The following is a 17,809-nucleotide window of genomic DNA, read 5'->3' as shown; positions in this document are numbered from 1 at the left end:
AGAGTGGTTCCAATGTGTCCACTCTGATGTTGACAGACAGACCATCCTCGTGGCAAGGAACAAGCCATCATTGGATTTGTAAACAGTAATACTGGCAGTCCGGATAGTATAGATAACTCATTTGGCGACATAATCGCCGTGATTCCCGACTTGTGCTTCAACCTCAATTCATCAGGATCATGCAAGGTAATTTCCGGCGTAATATCAGTTAATATAGATCCCAATCTACCTTCAGCTGGTCTATTTCACACTTGGCTCCAATGTATCGGGATCTCGGGATCCACGGCCTAGGAACCCTGGCTCCAAGTGTATTAATTGTGGCGAGCATACGCAATGGGCAGTGATAGCGCCAGAGTGTTTCACTCTCCATCATGTTGATAGTAGATCAGTGAAGAACCCCCCAGGCTTGGGGTAATTCGGAAGTTTATTTTCTGCTATTGAATTGATTGATCTGCAATATCTTCTTCATCCCATAATCTGCAGTATAAAACAAGTTACTCAGGGCGATCGCGAATTCAATTGCACTCACTGCTGAGTGCGCATTCCGTGTTTCCGCACAAGCGGATCAGGCGATGGCTGACGAGGGGTGAGGTGGGTATAGAAGAGCCTATCGGGAACCCTAAGGAACTCAGATGGGTATGTTCAGCCCCATGCTCCTTGAAACTGGAGAACTGTGGTTTCAGCTCCTCCAATCATCAACGACTCTGCCAATTTGCAGTCATTCAGAAATTTTCACTCGCAGTAGTAATCGGCCAGACTGTCCCAGCTACTCCACTGCCCTGGATGAGGTGGTAACAATGACTCGCAATGAGGCATGTAGCACACACACTGGTCTTCGGCCAAAAAGGCTATTAGAGTGTAGCCATCCAGGTATCGTTGAAGTTTCCTCTCTTTCCGCTTTCTTCCCGCTTCTCTTTCCGTTCCATGTCTGTTTGATCCAAATGCTTTGATTAGCCGAACCACGGGTGGCTTTTTTGATCGACAGCCGCCGGTTCCCAAAAGGGCCGAGCGTTACCTAAACTCAACGATCAACCTCGGCGCTTCCGAAGAAAGGTACGTGGAAGGCAACAGTCTCGATTTCTCTCACGTCAGCGAGCACATGGCTTGCAATGCATAAAGTTGCGGCTATTGGAATAGTTTCCTCAATGGTCTCTTAAAAGTGGATTGGAGAGCCACCTTAACTGGCCCAGTATGAACAAGGCCCCATCCCTGTTCGTCTGCAGCACGCATGCATAACATTGATCGACTATATATGTAGTGAGATGAGTCTTAGCATTCTTAGCTGTCTAGTATTTACCACAGACTACTAGTAAGACATCAGGGGTATGGAGTAGGGAGTAAATAGTCATGTTAAATAGTGACAAGTCGTTACTTGGATTTGCCGTGGCATGAAACCCGAGAGTACTCCGTAGAACCCCTATCTGAGAATTGGTCTCCTTCCAATTTTATGCCCTTCACCATCGTTGGAAATGGTGGCACGCTCAACGTAGCGAGTTTCATATGTGTATAGGATAGTGATTATAACTTTAGGGAGAATACATTGAGCCTGGGAACAATCCTGAGGCAGTTGTCACACGTGGCTGGAGTGAGGGCTTTCCCCCCCCCCCCGCCGAGCTGGAAAGGTGGGGTCGTGTTTGTAGAATTGGCTTTGTTTGTGTAATCAATTGACTCCTCGGCTGACTCTCCTACCAAATGCAGGGTCTTCGATTGTGGTTCAGTCCTTCAAACTGCATCTTACCTATTAATCCCGATTGTTAACCCCCTGGTGGGATACCCCTATTGCTTGAATGTTTCGTTCGTGAACACATACTATCGTTTGTTTCTACCCGCACCCCTACTTTTACAGACCCTACAATGGCTGCACCTCCCCGCCCACCGGTGATCCCCTTGATCATCAACGGTCAAGAGGAATGCACGGGCTCGACCTTCGACGTCATTAGCCCCTATACCAACCAGACCTGCTGGACAACTGCATCGGCCTCGGCTCAAGATGCTATCCGCGCAGTTGAGGCCGCAGAGGCCGCTTTTCCTTCTTGGTCGCAAACAAAACCCACAGTTCGGCGTGATCTCCTGCTGAAGGCAGCCGATATTTTGGAGAGCCGCCTCGAGCAGAATGCCGAATATATGCGAACCGAGATGGGCGCAGATGTGGGTGCGTCACAGCATTTTATCGTTCCACTCGGGATCCGCATGTTGAGGGATATCGCGGGGCGCATCACTTCCATTTGTGGTAGCGTCCCGGTTGTTGAAGAGGAGGGCCAAAGTGCCATGATCTACAAGGAGCCCATGGGGGTGATCCTCGGGATCGTGCCCTGGTAAGTCCGTCAGCATTCCTACATGTGAATTAGCGACTGACCTAGCAGGAATGCTCCATATGTGTTTGGAGTCCGTTCTGCAGCCTGTGCACTTGCGGCGGGCAACACGACTATCTTGAAATCTTCCGAGCTCTCTCCTTGCTCGTACTGGGCACTTGCGCGCGCTTTCCATGATGCAGGCCTACCTGCTGGTTGTCTGAATTTGGTGTCATGCCGACCCCAGGATGCCCCCGAAGTAGTTAACGCCATGATCGAGCACCCGGCCGTGCGCAAGATCAATTTCACCGGCAGCACGGCCGTAGGCAGAAAGATTGCGGGCGCTTGTGGTCAGAATCTCAAGCCATGCTTGATGGAGTTGGGAGGCAAGAACAGCGCCATCGTCTGTGCGGATGCTGATATCAAGACTGCTGTAAAGGGAGTGCTTGCGGGCGCTTATCTGAACGTATGTAGCTCGCCCTTACACCCTTTACTACTTTATTCTCGCTTCCGATGACTGATTTTGCCTAGTCTGGCCAAATCTGCATGGCAACTGATCGCATTCTTGTTCACTCCTCCATTGCACCCGTCTTTATCGAGGCGCTGAAGGAGGCACTCACATCCAGCGTTGACCCTGCGTCTCAGCCTCCGACTTTGGTGAACATGGCGTCAAAAGCACGGGTTAGCAACCTCGTCAAGGATGCTCTGGCAGGTGGTGCCCACTTGATTCACGGATCTGTAGACCACGACTCCGCTCAATCAGACAATGGCGTTCGGATGGCGCCTGTACTCCTGGGTGGTGTCAATGAAAAGATGGCCGCTTGGCAAGAAGAGGCCTTTGCCTCCTTGGCAGCATGCATGATTGTTGAGAGCGATGAAGAGGCAATCAAGATCGCCAATGGTAGTGGCTATGGTTTGTCCGCGGCCGTCTTCACCGAAGATCTACGCAAGGGCCTGGCCATGGCCCGCAAGATCCAGTCAGGGTAAGCCATAATCCCTCTATGCGTCTGTCTCTTAAGGACTGAGGAACTAACTGATGGTTTGCAGTGCCGTTCACATCAACAGTATGACCATCCATGACGAAGCTGTCCTGCCGCACGGTGGAGTTAAGAACAGTGGATGGGGCCGGTTCAATGCGTCCCAGGGCCTGGAGGAATTCCTGGTTACGAAGAGTGTGACGTGGATGGATTAATTAGGATTGCGGAGCATTCCTCTACATACATACGAGCGTCAATTTAGCATAAAAAAATTCCGACGGTTGCTGCCTCGAGGGCATTATATGCAGAATAAAAGGCCTGAGGGTTCTCTAATATTTTCAACCGTGTTCACAGATTTTCGAATGATTCTCCAAGATTTATATTCTACTATAACAACCTTCCGCCATTCGGACATGGGTTTCGATTGCTGTTGTATAATTATGAGTGCCTACTTGCTCTCATCATGTTACAGTACTCCGATAGATGCAAGCCTGTCTTTTGACAGGTGATTAGGTTTTGTGGTTCTGACAAACAAGGCGACCGACAAGTCTCACAAGTCCTACCTGAGCGGCTTTTGATCATGTGCCACACGGCTAAGTGGTTTGCTCTGTGAACCTCAAGCTCACCTTGTCTCCCTTACCTAAACTACAGCAGCCAAATACTGGCGAATACAGTGCCAAACAGATATAGAACAACTTGAGCATGATGGCCCTCTTACCTCATGTCTTTGCTGACCTTACTGCTTCATCTGTAACTTAGCATCATGTGTGGCTTCCTTAGAATTTCCCTTGCGATCTTCAATGTTTCAGAAATCCTGCGCTCAAGTCTCACCTCAGCGTTCTTTCGTTTATACTGGCCAAGGATCCCAGTGGGCAGGTATGGGAAAAGAACTATTGGAGAAATATCCTTGTTTCCAGGAAGATATATTAAGACTTGAGAGAGCCCTGAAAGGTCTTCAAGGTCCACCATCATGGTCTCTTCGGGGTGAGTCGGCTGATCTCTCTACATTTGCAAGCACGAACCGTTTACTAACAGGCATTAAAGAGGAGCTGTGCCGGACTAGCGACTCACGCGTTAATGAAGCGGAATTCTGTCAGCCACTCTGTACGGCCATTCAGATAGGACTTTTCAACCTTCTCGGGTCCTCGGGAGTGCTGCCAGCTGCTGTAGTTGGACACTCCAGCGGTGAAATTGCAGCTGTTTATGCAGCAGGTGCTATCTCGGAACAGTCGGCTATAATACTCGCATATTATCGCGGTAAGCTGGCCAAACAACAAATGGGTCTGGGAGAAATGGCGAGTTTTGGCCTCTCTAGCGAAGAGGTTAATCTATATCTCGAAGACGGAGTGGTAATCGCATGCAGGGATAGTCCTCAAAGTGTCATTCTATCCGGTGAAGAAAGTAAAATCGATGTTATAGTGGAGAGGATTAGAAATGATCTTTCTGATATCTTTTGCAGAAACCTTGGGCTCAAGATCGCATATCCCTCACGTGAGTCACCAGCATACCGCAACAAAGGGAATTGGTATCTACATGGCATCAGAACAAATGAAGTGCCTAAAGCCCCTTTATGAGGCCCCTCTAGCAGGTCACTTGCAAATAAACTCCCATATGTCACCGATGCTGTCAAGTGTCACTACGGCTATGGTGACGGACCCTCAGGAGCTTGGCGCGGCCTACTGGAGAAGGAACCTTGAGTTTCCCGTTCTTTTTAATGATGCAGTGAGCAATCTGCTAAAGGAATACAAGGCCAATATACTACTCGAGATAGGTCCCCATTCTGCATTGTCAGGTCCTCTAAAGCAGATATTTTGTAGCCACAGCCTGAAGCATGGCCCACTCTATATTCCCATCTTGAAACGTTGCGATGATACTAGCTTCGATGCTAGCTGTGAAGTTCAGTTCTTGTCCGCGCTAGGCTTGATCCACAGCAACGGGGCCATTGTTGACCTGATGTCAGTGAACGGTAGGGGGCATGTCGTGACAGACCTTCCTCCGTATCCCTGGCAACACGGTACACGATACTGGAATGAAAGCCGCTTGGTGAGAGACTGGAGGTTGAGCAGTATGCCACTTCATGAACTGCTCGGCTCACGGTGTCCCGAGTCTACAGATCTTGGGCCTTCGTGGCGGAACATACTTGGCACTGGGAGCAACGCATGGCTTGCTGACCATATCCTCCGGGGTCATGTAGTATTTCCTGCAGCTGGTTACATCGCTATGGCAGGTGAAGCATTCCGACAGCTCAACCCAGGCACTGAGGGATTTGCTGCGAAAAACGTGCTATTCAAGAGCCCTCTGGTCATAGATGAGACGGGTAGCGTGGACATTATCACGTCTCTCAAGCCAGTTGCCTTTAATGACATGATGAATTCAGAATGGTATTCTTTCGTAATAGCAAGCCACGATGGCAGTGTTTGGACGGAGATCTGCAGCGGTCAAGTCCAGGCAGGAGCCGAGCATGAGCCTTGCCAGATCAAAATTCTGCGTTATGCGCGCCAGGTTTCTTCTGAGAGATGATATGAGGCTCTGTCAGAACTTGGGCTTTCTTATGGTCCCCAGTTTCGCGGTTTACAGAATATTTCTGCCGACCCGTTAGGTGGAAGAGCCTCAGCCAATGTGAACCTAGTGAAGCAACATGAGAGCCATTACGTTATCCACTTAACTATGCTTGATCGATGTCTTCAGCTTATGAGTGTTGCAGGCGCAGCCGGAGTTTGCCGACGCATTATCAAGAATGCCATTCCCTCTTCTGTTGAGCACTTGCTCGTCAGGAGCGTTGGCGAATACATGGACATTAATGTGGATGTCAAACAGGAAACTGGTAACTTCCTAGCTGGGGATGCAACTGCTATGTTCGAAGACAAAGTTGTACTTTCCATGAAGCGCGGGATGCTCTTCTCACATGGCAGTGAAGGAAATATAAGGCCCATCCCACTTATGGCCCAGGTTCAATGGAGGCCTGATATTGATTCCAGCCGCCTCAGGTGTTGCTCCCACACTTCGAGATGTCCAAATCCCTACTGGAGACCCTAGACCAGACGAATACAATTGCAGGGATTTACATGTTACAGACAGTCGAGAAAATCAAGCATATTCAGCCACAGGCCTCGCATTTATCCAAGTGGAAGGATTGGCTTCTGACTAAAGAAGCTAATATATACAACGATGCTCAGATATTAAGTTCCTATTGTGACAGGTGGGCTCTGATGTCGACCGTGGAAAAGGAGGCCATCATTGAAGATCTACGCTTCGAACTGGTACATGAAGAGGACCCCATGATCCCGGTTGTCTGCATGGAACGAATTTATACAAACTGCGAGGACATCATGGCTGATAAAGTCACTGCGCTGGACCTACTCAATAACAACAATCTGATGGGGCAATACTACGCTTGAAGTCATAAGTATGTTGACTGGAGTCATTTCTTGACCCTACTCTGCCATCTAAAACCAGGGTTACGTATATTAGAGATCGGCGGGGGCACTAGAACGGCCACCGCAGCCGCATTGCGTTCGTTATACAACTTGGGAGTGCCCATGTACTCCAATTATATTTCACTAATATAGCGCCCAATTCCCTTGAGGAAGCTCGTAACAGATTTACATCTCACAAAACATGCAACATGTAACTTTGGACATCAGACATGATCCTCTGGAACAAGGCTTCGCAGAATCCGCATTCAATCTCATTATCGCATCCAATGTGAGACTTCTTTGGACGAAAGAGCTTGGGGTCACTAACATATTATACAGGTTCTCCGTACAACACCAAGCTTGACACGTTCGTTGGAACATATTAAAAAGCTGCTTTCCCCAAATGGGTACATTCTGCTCCATGAGTTGCACTCAGGTAGAGGTGTCTTGAAGAAGTTCTGCGTTATTAGTTCCGTGCTAAACGTCTGGAGTAGAAGCACTGTATACAGATTATATTATGGTAAGTGTTCACATAACGTATTTTGCTTAAATGTACCTCTCCGTCTGCGATTCAAATGAATAAGATATATTGTTTTGGTCCTCTAGTTAGCGCAGTCACAGGTTATTGTATTCATATGTGCACCTTCTGACTCATCTCTATAGGGAGCATTGCCTTCGTGGTTGATAGGTGAGGACAGACGACGCGACGGGCCTTACATGATCCCAGAGAGATGGAACCAAGAGCTCCAGGATGCTGGCTTACTGGGACTGACATGATACGATACGACTTTGATGCACCTTACCGATCTTCAGCAACCATGATCACAAACTCAGACCCAGATCGACAATCAAGCCAACTATTTCGTTGCTAGTTGCCGACAGGCAGTCTCCAGGTATCTGGGCGAATAAGCTTGAGAATCCGAATAGTGGTGTGCTTGATGAAGGGACAGCAGAGATGATGTCTAGCGAGGTGGTGGACTAGTAGCTGGTGAGATATGGAGCAAATTAGTTTGCTTTTTCGGAGACAGTGTGTTCTAGATTGTTATAGTCTGAATGGCTACCAGTACGGCATCATACAATTAGCCCTATGATGCTAAATTAATTAGACCATTTTAGTCCATATATTACTGCTGTGCAAAAGCAAACCCGAAAAAAAAAAAATAAAACATGCACAACTTTTCGGTGTATCTAATTGCCAATAATAACCCCGAGAGTATCTTCATGCTCAGAAGCTAACTGAATCTCTCGGGGTATCTATTCCCGAAACCTCACTCCCTCTCACACTTCCTCTCTCGCCCGTCCGTCCGTCAACCCCGTACTGACCAGTTACATACATACATACATACATACGGCGCTAAGAAAACAGATCTCAGATTTAATATGTTTAAGCAGTAGACAATAACAAACAAGATGCATGCAGAACGCGGTCTGTTTAGTGAGTTGCAAACCCCTAACAAAAACAAAAGAAATGCGACGGCAATCGAACCTTCCCAAAAAGGCAAGTTCAATAAACGGACGGATCTACGTCATTACGTAGTTGAGTCGTCGGAATTCAATCACAGGATGCTGATTGGTGGGAATGTGAGATGGTGGTCAATTGCCGGGAGGGTCAGGTGACGGGGGAGAGAGGGATCGGTTGTTGGTATGCGGGGAGTACTGTGTATGTTTGTATTATGTGTGTGTTGTATGCTGAGGCTTTGTTTTTAGTATGCTTATGTAGCATTATGTTCTTCAGGGGTTATGTTAGTGAGTAATGGTGTAGTGTGAGTTTGGGGGTCTATGGGCTGATCTGAGGTGGTCGGTGATGTTGATGATGTCTCGGTCCGAGGTAAGTATTCGAGGCAGACACCTGGGGTAACATTCATTCTTCAGCGTCACCTTCCCTGTCTTTGTTTGTATGGGTGTATGTTATGTATGGAGTATTTTTGATACTTGAATAGGGTGTATTTAATAGTATAGGTATAGATAGATAATTTGGGCCTTATTGATGGCAGGTATATTTATTGTTGTGGTGAATATATATTGTGAGACCAAGACACTATCTTCAAGAGCGACAGTACATTCCCAATCTATCTAGACATCTTGTTCATGGATCTTGATGGACCATACACCCCAGCATCTCAAAATTGAGACGAAATCATGAATCTGGGGTGAGAGTTTAAATCCAAGAGCATGACGTGCCGCGCTGACTTAAGCCTACGATTTCATTTGCTGAGAGGTTACTTCTGGATTTCCAGGCATGTGAAAGTCAGGGAGAGTAAGTTCTAGTTTCTTTTTGCCATCAAAAGTAGTAAGTAATAGTATGTCATGGGAAGACACCGCAGGGGGTCAGCTTGCAGCTCCTGGTGACGGACAACTTCTGCATGTGATGGTCCCTGGAAAACTCACTAGTATTTTGTGTCAAAGACAGGGGAGAAGATCAAATGTCTACTGTCTACTTATTATTCTCTTTAAATAAACTAGTTATAGAACCCGTCATTCAGTCAATCTTAAAGCACAGGCCAGACAGACAGATAGACAGACAGAAAAAGACCCATCGAATCCACTTTAGACATTTTTATGAGTTCCTCAAAAAGTAGAAGGAACATTACCGGACCGGAAAAGGGAGGGTAGAAGATAGACTAGAAGATAAAGAGGAGGGGGTCATAGAACGGTAATCGTACGGTACATACCAAGTTGGAATTGAATGGGGGAAGATGAGCCTCGGCCGAGTGAGCAACTCAGTCTCTCCCCCGTCGGCTTCTGAATGCCTGGCTCTCTCTCTTTCTTCCCCCGGATCTCCTGCTGCTTAAAGATCTACTTGTTCCTACCTGCTTTTTGACCCTTTAAACTCCTCCTTTTCATCTCTCCCCCCATTCATCTTCTGATTTTCTCTTTCCTCAACCTCTCCTCCTACATCTTCCTCTCACAACGATGGCAACCGCCCCTAGAGTAATTGTTGTCGGCGGTGGACGTGAGTTGATCTTCACCGCCAGGAAATAGCTTTCCCCGCATTGCTGACCATTGCCTCGTCTCTCAGTGTCCGGGCTTAGTGCCGCCCACACCGTCTACCTTAACGGTGGAAATGTCCTCGTTCTGGACAAGCAGGGTATGTTTACAACCCCCAAATTCCTGCGATATTAGCAGTCGCATTATTGTTGTTTATATAAGGACCTGCGATCTGACCCAAACACTAAACAGCCTTCTTTGGTGGCAACTCCACCAAGGCCACTTCCGGCATTAACGGCGCCTTGACGCGCACCCAGGTCGACTTGGGCATCGCCGACAGCGTCAAGCAATTCTACGATGATACCCTCAAATCTGCCAGAGACAAGGCTCGTCCCGAGCTCATCAAGGTCCTCACATACAAGTCCGCGGCTGCCGTCGAGTGGTTGCAGGATGTTTTCAACCTCGATCTCACCCTTGTTTCCCGGCTAGGGTAAGTATTGCGCTCTCCTTGTTCATCGAACTTTTGTCGCGCAACCCATGCTAATTCCTGCAGCGGTCACTCCCAGCCCCGTACGCATCGTGGCCACGATGCCAAGTTCCCCGGAATGGCCATCACATACGCCCTCATGCAGCGGTTAGAAGAGCTCACCGAGGCTGAGCCCGACCGTGTGCAGATCCTCAAGAAGGCCCGTGTGACCTCCATCAACAAGTCTGGAAACAATGTCACGGGCGTTACCTACGAGTACGATGGCGAGACGCATACTGCTGAGGGTGTGGTCGTTCTGGCCACTGGTGGTTACGCCGCTGACTTCGGCGATGGCTCGCTCCTGAAGCAGCACCGCCCCGACACCTTCGGTCTGTCCAGCACCAACGGCACTCACGCCACTGGTGATGGTCAGAAGATGCTGATGGAGATCGGTGCCAACGGCATTGACATGGATAAGGTTCAGGTGCACCCCACGGGTCTTGTCGACCCCAAGGACCCCACCGCCAAGTTCAAGTTCCTGGCTGCTGAAGCCCTGCGTGGTGAGGGTGGTCTCCTCCTCAACTCGGACGGCCAGCGGTTCTCCGATGAACTGGGTCACCGTGACTACGTCTCGGGACAGATGTGGAAGGAGAAGGAGAAGGGCAAGTGGCCCATCCGCCTCATCCTCAACAGCAAGGCATCCAATGTCCTGGACTTCCACACCCGCCACTACTCCGGCCGTGGTCTGATGAAGAAGATGACCGGCAAGGAGCTTGCCAAGGAGATCGGCTGCGGCGAGGCTGCCCTCAAGAAGACTTTCGACGACTACAACCTGATCGCCGAGGGCAAGAAGAAGGACCCTTGGAACAAGCGTTTCTTCCACAACCTGCCCTTCAGCATCGATGACGACTTCCACGTGGCTCTGATGGAGCCTGTCCTGCACTTCACCATGGGTGGTATTGAGATCAACGAGCACGCCCAGGTCCTCAACTCCGAGAAGGAAGCCTTCGACGGCCTCTACGCCTGCGGTGAGCTGGCTGGTGGTGTCCACGGTGCCAACCGTCTGGGTGGTTCTTCCCTGCTGGGCTGTGTCGTGTACGGTCGCGTTGCAGGTGACAGCGCTAGCCAATACCTCTTCCAGAAGCTGCTTTCCGGCGGTGCCTCCACGGCCGCCCAGCGTCTGGGCCAGATCTCCCTGCACATCGATCCATCCACCCCCGGAAAGATCTCCGTCGAATGGGGCGGCTCCGGTGCCGCTGGCGGCCAGGTCGCTGCCGGTGCTGGAACCCCCGCTGCCGCGGCCCAGGGTGCCAAGTCGGCTGCCACCCCTGCCGGTGCCGCTGAGACAGCCAAGCCTAAGGAGCCCGCCAAGTTCAGCATTCCCGAGAAGGAATACTCAATGGAGGAGATCGCCAAGCACAACAAGAAGGACGACCTGTGGATCGTCGTCAAGGGTGTCGTGCTGGACGTGACCAACTGGCTCGACGAGCACCCCGGTGGAGCTAACGCTCTCTTCAACTTCATGGGCCGCGATGCCACCGAAGGTATGTCTTGTGCACAACTTTGTCCCATTCCATCACTGAAAATATATATACTAACTTGAATCGCCTTTTACAGAATTCGCCATGCTCCATGACGACGAGGTCATCCCCAAGTACGCCGGTCACATTGTGATTGGCCGTGTCAAGGGCCAGACCCCTAGCCTTGAGCTGTAAAAACATTTCCATGAAAATTAGAATTGGAGATATACACGTTGGAGAAAGAGAGAGTAACCAGGAAGAGATCACATACCCATTTTTGTCTTTTATTGATTTGTCGAGCATGTTCATGTCCACACGTGCCTTGGTGATGATGAATAGTTTTTCGTTGTTTTTCCAGGAGTCACTCTGTCCTTAGTATGTAAGATACAATCTTATTCCATTATCCTTAGACAGTCACCAGCAGATATATTGTAAGACATTAGTAATGATAGTAGCACATAACTAGTAGATAGTAGCTGCAACGTGACCAGTAATAGTATGTCTCCTTCGGGACCAGTGAAGATCGAATGAAACATGTGTGTAATATATATATATATGTATATATATCCTAGCGGCAGGGATCCATTTATCTGATCAGATCATTATAATACAATAACTAGTTATATCAATCAACATATGAATAAGCCGGGAGTACTAGTCCTCGGCAAATCCGGGGTCATTGCTGCATGTGCCTCAAGATCATCTTCAGACGTCGCACGGCAGGCCCCTCCTCCGTGCTTCCGGACTCCTTATTGGATTCCAGTTCCTTGGCCGCAGCCTCTAGCGTAGGGCGCAGGTAGCCCCAGACTTCGTCGTGGTATCGGTCCTCGACACTCAGCCAGTCTGCTGCGCCGGGGAGACCGGTCAGCACGGTGTCTCGCAGGGTGGCTACGTCAGAGTGACTTTCTGATGGGAGGGTGTCTAGAAAGTCGCCAATGTCCGGGACTAGACTGCGGGATGTCAATGTGTTATTGCCGGACGATGTCGGGGGTGTGAAACGACGGAAGGACTCGATCATTTGTTTTTCTTCGGTTGTGAGTTGCATTGGTAGCAGCTCTGTTTCGACGAGCTCGGCGGGCTCGTCGGCTGTGGGAGGGAATTCGGGATCGAAGGTCTGGTCTGAGAGGAGGGATACGACTGCGTCGCCGTCGGATGGGAGGAGAGAGGGTCGGTCGGGGAGGAATCTTTGTTCGGGTGTGATTGGATTAGTTGGATCGCTGGAGGGCAGGTCCGTTGATGTATCTCTTGCTTTTCCTTTCCCTTTTCCCTTGCTGGTAGTTTCGTCTGCGCTTAGACCTGTAATGAAGCTGCCATTGTCTCCAACAAGGGATTCCGCGCCGTAAGTACGCTGGAATTCATCTTCCGAGAGTGGAGGGAGCTGGAACCCTCCCTGTTGCGTAGTAGAAGATGAGCGAAATGTTTCCGCAGCAGCAGGTAGTGAAGAATTCCCGGTCGAGGAAGAGGCAGAAGTAGTAGAACTATCTGTGTACTGCTGGGCTGCTGCGGCTAGCGCCGAGTGTGACGATGAGTGCCCGGCCTTACCGCTGCCCGCCAGCAGTTGAGCGGAATCTGCGGACGAGCCAGGGGCAGAAAACACATTCTTTGCAAGCCCGGAAGCTGAGTTTTGAATTCGAGTAGCTAGAGAAGGACTTTCCGGGCGTTCATTGGTACCTTGGGAGGAATTGGTCTCGTTGCGGTGAGTGTTTGCGACCTTGTCGTCACTGCCCCGCTTCTTCTGGTCGGACATGGCGGGCGGGGAGAGTCAGTGCTACTACTGCCAGGAGGTACAGTACCAGGTCGCCCACAGCATTAAGACAAGTACAGACAATTCAAATGAGAGATTTCGGATTGAGTAGAAAAAGAAAAGATAAGAGAGGCTAGTAATTTTTCCTGTCGATATTCCGGACGAGAATGATTAGTTGTTCGGCCCAAGGGAGTCGGGATCCGTAGGAAGGCGTGCATGTGAAGAGCCTCAGGCCAAGAAGGTGCGGGAGTCCTGAGATTCCAGGCAACGCGGCAGGAACCATGAAGCTTGCAACGGTTTAGTAGTAATTGAAGAATGAGTGGCAGAGAGTGGGCTGGGGATAGTTAATTCCTCAATATGAAGATATTTCTCGCATTCCTGGCTCCTGTGTATATGATCCGACCGAGATCCACCTACTACCGACTTACCAGTGAACCCCTCAATCCTTTGTTGGCCTCAATAGTGGTCAGTAGTATATCTTGTTAGGCGAGCTTCATGCTGGATCAACAGAAAGGCAACCGCCAGGACAATCTTGTTCCCTGAAGACGAGGGAGACCAGGTCAATTATATATTGAATTTTCGAGTGCCTTTCTTCGACCCAGAAGAAGGACCTTCATGGAGGAGTATGGCATGCATAATACAATGGATGCAGATAAAAAGAAGAACAACCACAATGAATGGGTTGCAATGGAGGGGACAGTGGTTGATGTCAGCGCCCGGCACAGTTAGGTTAGGTTAACTAGTACGGAGGAGGTAACTAAGGTTGGGTTGAATGCTGCGTGTGGGTTTACGGGCAGCCACTTTGCTCCCCACCACCGATTGAACGGGTCTTGCCAAACCACCGCCTCACCTCAACCACCACCACATCAGTTCTCTCTCTCTCTCTCTCTTCCTCTCCTCCACCACTTCTCCTCCATCTCGCTCCCATCATCGTCATCCTCTTCTCCCTCCCACTTTACCCGCCCTCAACTACTCTTCCCCTCCACCCCCTCTCTCCCCCCTCCTTCTTTCTACCCTTTCAAACCGACCGTCGTCTTTTAGTACGGCTGGTCTGTGCTTGTCTTTGGGTTTTCCATTATTATTAGACACTAACACAAACACAACCCACTTATTCAAATCCTCAAGAAGAGAAGGGTGTCTCTTCCCGACTTCAAAGTCAAAAACCACCAAAAAGACCAAAAACAAAATTCCTCTCTCCCCACCCCCACCATTTTAATTACATTCTCCTCCTCCTCCTCCTCCTCTTGTTCTTATCCTGATCAGCTCCTGGCTGTCAATCATTCGTCTTCTCCAGTCTGCAAGTGACTCAGCCCGGTTCTCCGCCTCTCACGTTGCTGTCGGACGTTGCGGCCTTGCTTCCTTCCTCCCCCTCTCCGCCTCTGCCATTCCCTAGTCGGATATTCCAGACCTTCCTTGTTTCCACTTGGGGCTCACTCCGATCTCGATACCTCGCCGCCTGTCCGTCATTCCCACCGCTACCCCTCTTCTTTTCGCTCCGAACGAAATTAGACAGTCGTGTGGAAAAAAAGTTCTCTTCAGCTCGAATCTTTCGCAGCACGAAATCGCTATCTGCAGACCCCGCCTTAGCCGTCGCAAACGAGATCCTCGATTTGCGGCCCCTAGACCCTTCCTTTCTTGGTCGCTGATAGACAACCCCGACAAAGGGTAATTGCAAAAGAAAATGGTAGACCGGGAACCAGGTACCCCTACCTGGAAGTTCACCCAGTGAGTAGAATCCCTTGCATGTCTCTGCTGCAGTGGTGCTAGTTGTTTCCGGTGGATGCGCCGACTTTCGATCTTTGTCGTGTTTTCTTCCACATTCGGGTGAGGATCGAGTGGGTGTCGGGATATTGTGGGGGACTGCGATGTCCGCCCGTTCTCGAGGAAACGACTTGCCCGCAGTATCCGATTCTTGCTAATCACTCTCTAGATGTTTTGGTGACAAGGGAGATGTGGAAGATATTACGGAAGGTATGTTAAACACCTCATATTGCTGAGTATCGAGCTCCCGCTCTACAACCCCGCACCATATCCCTTCAGAGTCGGCTAACATTGCTCGCTCGCTCGCTCGCCAGCGGATATCATCTCAACCGTCGAGTTTGACCACACCGGAAACTACCTAGCTACGGGTGACAAGGGAGGACGAGTGGTGTTATTCGAGAGAAACGAAACGGTAGCAATGCCCTCGCCTTCTCTATGTCCTCAGGACAGACGTTTCTAACAGTCTGTCAGAAAAAAACCTGCGAATACAAATTTCACACCGAGTTCCAATCGCACGAGCCGGAGTTTGACTACCTAAAATCTTTGGAGATCGAAGAGAAGATCAACAAAATCAAGTGGTGCAGACGGCAAAATGCCTCCCACTTCCTCCTCTCGACCAACGATAAGACAATAAAGCTTTGGAAAGTCTTTGACAAGTCATTGAAGGTTGTCGCAGAGAACAACCTCTCGAGTGAACTGACTCCTGCGGGTGTCGGTGGTGGAGGGGCTCCCCGTGCGCCCCGTGTATCGTTCAAGGATCCCTCGATGCTGAAGCTGCCCCGCATGACACACCATGACACGGTTGTAGCGGCTGTACCTCGGCGGACGTACGCCAACGCACACGCATACCACATTAACAGCATCTCCGTGAACAGTGACGGCGAGACGTTTATCAGCAGCGACGATCTTCGGATCAACCTCTGGAACCTTAATATTCAGGATCAGAGCTTTAACATTGTGGATATCAAACCTGCGAACATGGAGGAGCTCACGGAAGTTATCACGGCTGCAGAGTTCCACCCGCAAAGTTGCAACTGGTTCATGTATGCCAGTTCCAAGGGCACAATCAAGCTTGCCGACATGCGGCAGCGAGCATTGTGCGATGAACATTCCAAGCGTACGTGTTGTTCTTCTGCAATGATTCCCTTTTGTCTGCAAGACACCCTCCTCTGACATGGATTCTTTCGTATAGTCTTCGAGCAAGAAGAGGATGCCTCCTCCCGTTCCTTCTTTTCAGAGATCATATCATCCATTTCCGACGTCCGGTTTTCACATGACGGTCGCTACATTGTGTCCAGGGATTACTTGACCGTCAAGATCTGGGATGTCAACATGGAAAAGCAACCCGTCAAGACGATCCCCATCCACGAGCACTTGCGACCGCGGTTGTGTGACACATACGAGAATGACAGCATTTTCGACAAGTTCGAGGTTGTTTTCTCGGGCGATGCGGAGAACGTGATGACTGGAAGTTACAACAACAACTTCATGATCTACCCCACCGACCCTAGCAAGGAGACGGAGATCGTACTGCAGGCGGATAAGTCTGCTTTCAAGGCGAAGAAGGTTGGCGTCCCCACGCCGATGAACAAGGGTGCGAATGGAAAGAAGAATGGGTCCAGAGCAGGCAGCCCTGTTGGCGTCGGCGGGCGCATGAAGAAGGAGACCGATGCGGATCAAATCGACTTTAACAAGAAGATCCTGCACATGAGCTGGCATCCTTATGAAGATAGCATTGCCATTGCTGCTACAAATAACGTACGTGTGCCCCGCCTTCCGAAAATATGCGGACATCTACTGACCCTGATGCGTGTACAGCTGTTTGTCTTCTCTGCGTTGTAAGTATGTGACAAAGTGGCCATAATCTTTAATGGACAAACATGTCATTATGTGATTCAAAGATAAGACAGGTATAAGACAATTAAGGTTTCCTAGCAGCAGCAGTCGCAAATCCAAAATTAAGTTGCCAGTTCCGGTTAAGCATCCATTTCTTGTGCTGTTTCTGTTGGAGTTAATTGTGAAGTGCTTCGTCGTTCCCCCGTTCCTCTTTTAGCCCATTTTTCTTCTTCTCTCCATCCTTGGACGAGGTGTCCGTTCTATCCTGTCTGTTTCGAGGAACATTGTGATGTTCTGTGGTCTTTTGGGGAGGCGTTTAGTGGGAACTTGATATAGAGAAAGACAACGTGGAGCCTGCAGAGGATATTCTAGTCCATTTGGCTGCCCGACGCCTGTTGAACTAATATGCTGTTGTGACGAGGCCATGGTCTCTGTTACCTATTGGGGAGGCGTCGGGCGATTTGAGTGCTTATGGCGTGATGAATCCACATCCGGTGTCACTGGAGCAAGAACTCCAAATGGCCCGGACTCGATGGTGATACTACTACCTTAGTGCCCCTGAGTAGATACTGAATCTATGGGAAGTTTGAGAGTTCTAGCATTAGCAGCAGCAGCAGCAGCAGCAGTAGTTCTTCATTTAATATTGATAGTACATCTAGTATAGTGGGTGAGTGATGCCAAGTACTGTGTAGGCGAAAATCTGGAGACAAACCCCAAGAATCAAAATTTTCCACACAACTTGTTACACAGACATGTCTTGCATAAAGAATTATGCTTTATATCGGACCTATTTGCAGTCGAACATACCTGATGCGGAGTAAAACCCTACAGCTCACTGCCACACAGCAGTTACTAAGGTTCAACTCGGAC

At 49.5% G+C, this 17,809-nt stretch overlaps 5 protein-coding genes across 5 annotated transcripts; 4 read left to right on the top strand and 1 right to left on the bottom strand.

Annotated features, from left to right (window-relative positions):
- Window positions 1-1,701: 1,701 nt before the first annotated feature.
- Window positions 1,702-3,807, top strand: BO85DRAFT_450440 (aldehyde dehydrogenase). The gene is made up of 4 exons (XM_025660376.1): window positions 1,702-2,315; window positions 2,364-2,757; window positions 2,823-3,274; window positions 3,339-3,807. Exons 1-4 carry the CDS (start codon window positions 1,855-1,857, stop codon window positions 3,481-3,483), a joined length of 1,452 nt encoding a protein of 483 aa, XP_025514352.1. The 5' UTR covers window positions 1,702-1,854; the 3' UTR covers window positions 3,484-3,807.
- A 1,681-nt stretch (window positions 3,808-5,488) lies between these two features.
- On the top strand, window positions 5,489-7,666 carry BO85DRAFT_460388 (polyketide synthase; the record flags this gene model as incomplete). The annotated part of the gene is made up of 8 exons (XM_025661718.1): window positions 5,489-5,756; window positions 5,868-6,217; window positions 6,247-6,335; window positions 6,468-6,609; window positions 6,869-6,973; window positions 7,024-7,120; window positions 7,179-7,204; window positions 7,538-7,666. 8 exons carry the CDS (start codon window positions 5,489-5,491, stop codon window positions 7,664-7,666), a joined length of 1,206 nt encoding a protein of 401 aa, XP_025514351.1.
- Window positions 7,667-9,462: 1,796 nt separating this feature from the next.
- Window positions 9,463-12,011, top strand: osm1 (putative fumarate reductase Osm1). Its single transcript, XM_025660375.1, has 5 exons — window positions 9,463-9,637; window positions 9,704-9,772; window positions 9,865-10,102; window positions 10,166-11,622; window positions 11,696-12,011. The coding sequence occupies exons 1-5, from the start codon at window positions 9,598-9,600 to the stop codon at window positions 11,791-11,793; spliced, it is 1,902 nt and encodes a 633-aa protein (XP_025514350.1). The 5' UTR covers window positions 9,463-9,597; the 3' UTR covers window positions 11,794-12,011.
- A 263-nt stretch (window positions 12,012-12,274) lies between these two features.
- On the bottom strand, window positions 12,275-13,345 carry BO85DRAFT_374397 (uncharacterized protein; the record flags this gene model as incomplete). The annotated part of the gene is made up of 1 exon (XM_025656125.1): window positions 12,275-13,345. The coding sequence occupies one exon, from the start codon at window positions 13,343-13,345 to the stop codon at window positions 12,275-12,277; it is 1,071 nt and encodes a 356-aa protein (XP_025514349.1).
- A 1,678-nt stretch (window positions 13,346-15,023) lies between these two features.
- BO85DRAFT_374450 (protein phosphatase 2A regulatory subunit CDC55) lies at window positions 15,024-16,945 on the top strand (the record flags this gene model as incomplete). The annotated part of the gene is made up of 6 exons (XM_025656130.1): window positions 15,024-15,067; window positions 15,273-15,313; window positions 15,418-15,515; window positions 15,575-16,220; window positions 16,296-16,861; window positions 16,922-16,945. 6 exons carry the CDS (start codon window positions 15,024-15,026, stop codon window positions 16,943-16,945), a joined length of 1,419 nt encoding a protein of 472 aa, XP_025514348.1.
- Window positions 16,946-17,809: the final 864 nt, after the last annotated feature.

Source organism: Aspergillus piperis, assembly GCF_003184755.1.
Source record: "Aspergillus piperis CBS 112811 unplaced genomic scaffold BO85scaffold_12, whole genome shotgun sequence".
Taxonomy (NCBI): domain Eukaryota; kingdom Fungi; phylum Ascomycota; class Eurotiomycetes; order Eurotiales; family Aspergillaceae; genus Aspergillus; species Aspergillus piperis.
The sequence above is the reverse complement of the archived record's forward strand: the minus strand, read 5'-3'. Positions and strand labels throughout refer to the sequence as shown.

Bases quoted from the DNA above. Each gene is read 5' to 3' on its own strand.
- BO85DRAFT_450440 (XM_025660376.1), top strand. From the start codon at position 1,855: ATGGCTGCACCTCCCCGCCCACCGGTGATCCCCTTGATCATCAACGGT. The intron at 2,316-2,363 runs GTAAGTCCGTCA...CTGACCTAGCAG, and splicing joins ATCCTCGGGATCGTGCCCTG to GAATGCTCCATATGTGTTTG. The intron at 2,758-2,822 runs GTATGTAGCTCG...GATTTTGCCTAG, and splicing joins TTGCGGGCGCTTATCTGAAC to TCTGGCCAAATCTGCATGGC.
- osm1 (XM_025660375.1), top strand. From the start codon at position 9,598: ATGGCAACCGCCCCTAGAGTAATTGTTGTCGGCGGTGGAC. The intron at 9,638-9,703 runs GTGAGTTGATCT...CTCGTCTCTCAG, and splicing joins AATTGTTGTCGGCGGTGGAC to TGTCCGGGCTTAGTGCCGCC. The intron at 10,103-10,165 runs GTAAGTATTGCG...TAATTCCTGCAG, and splicing joins ACCCTTGTTTCCCGGCTAGG to CGGTCACTCCCAGCCCCGTA.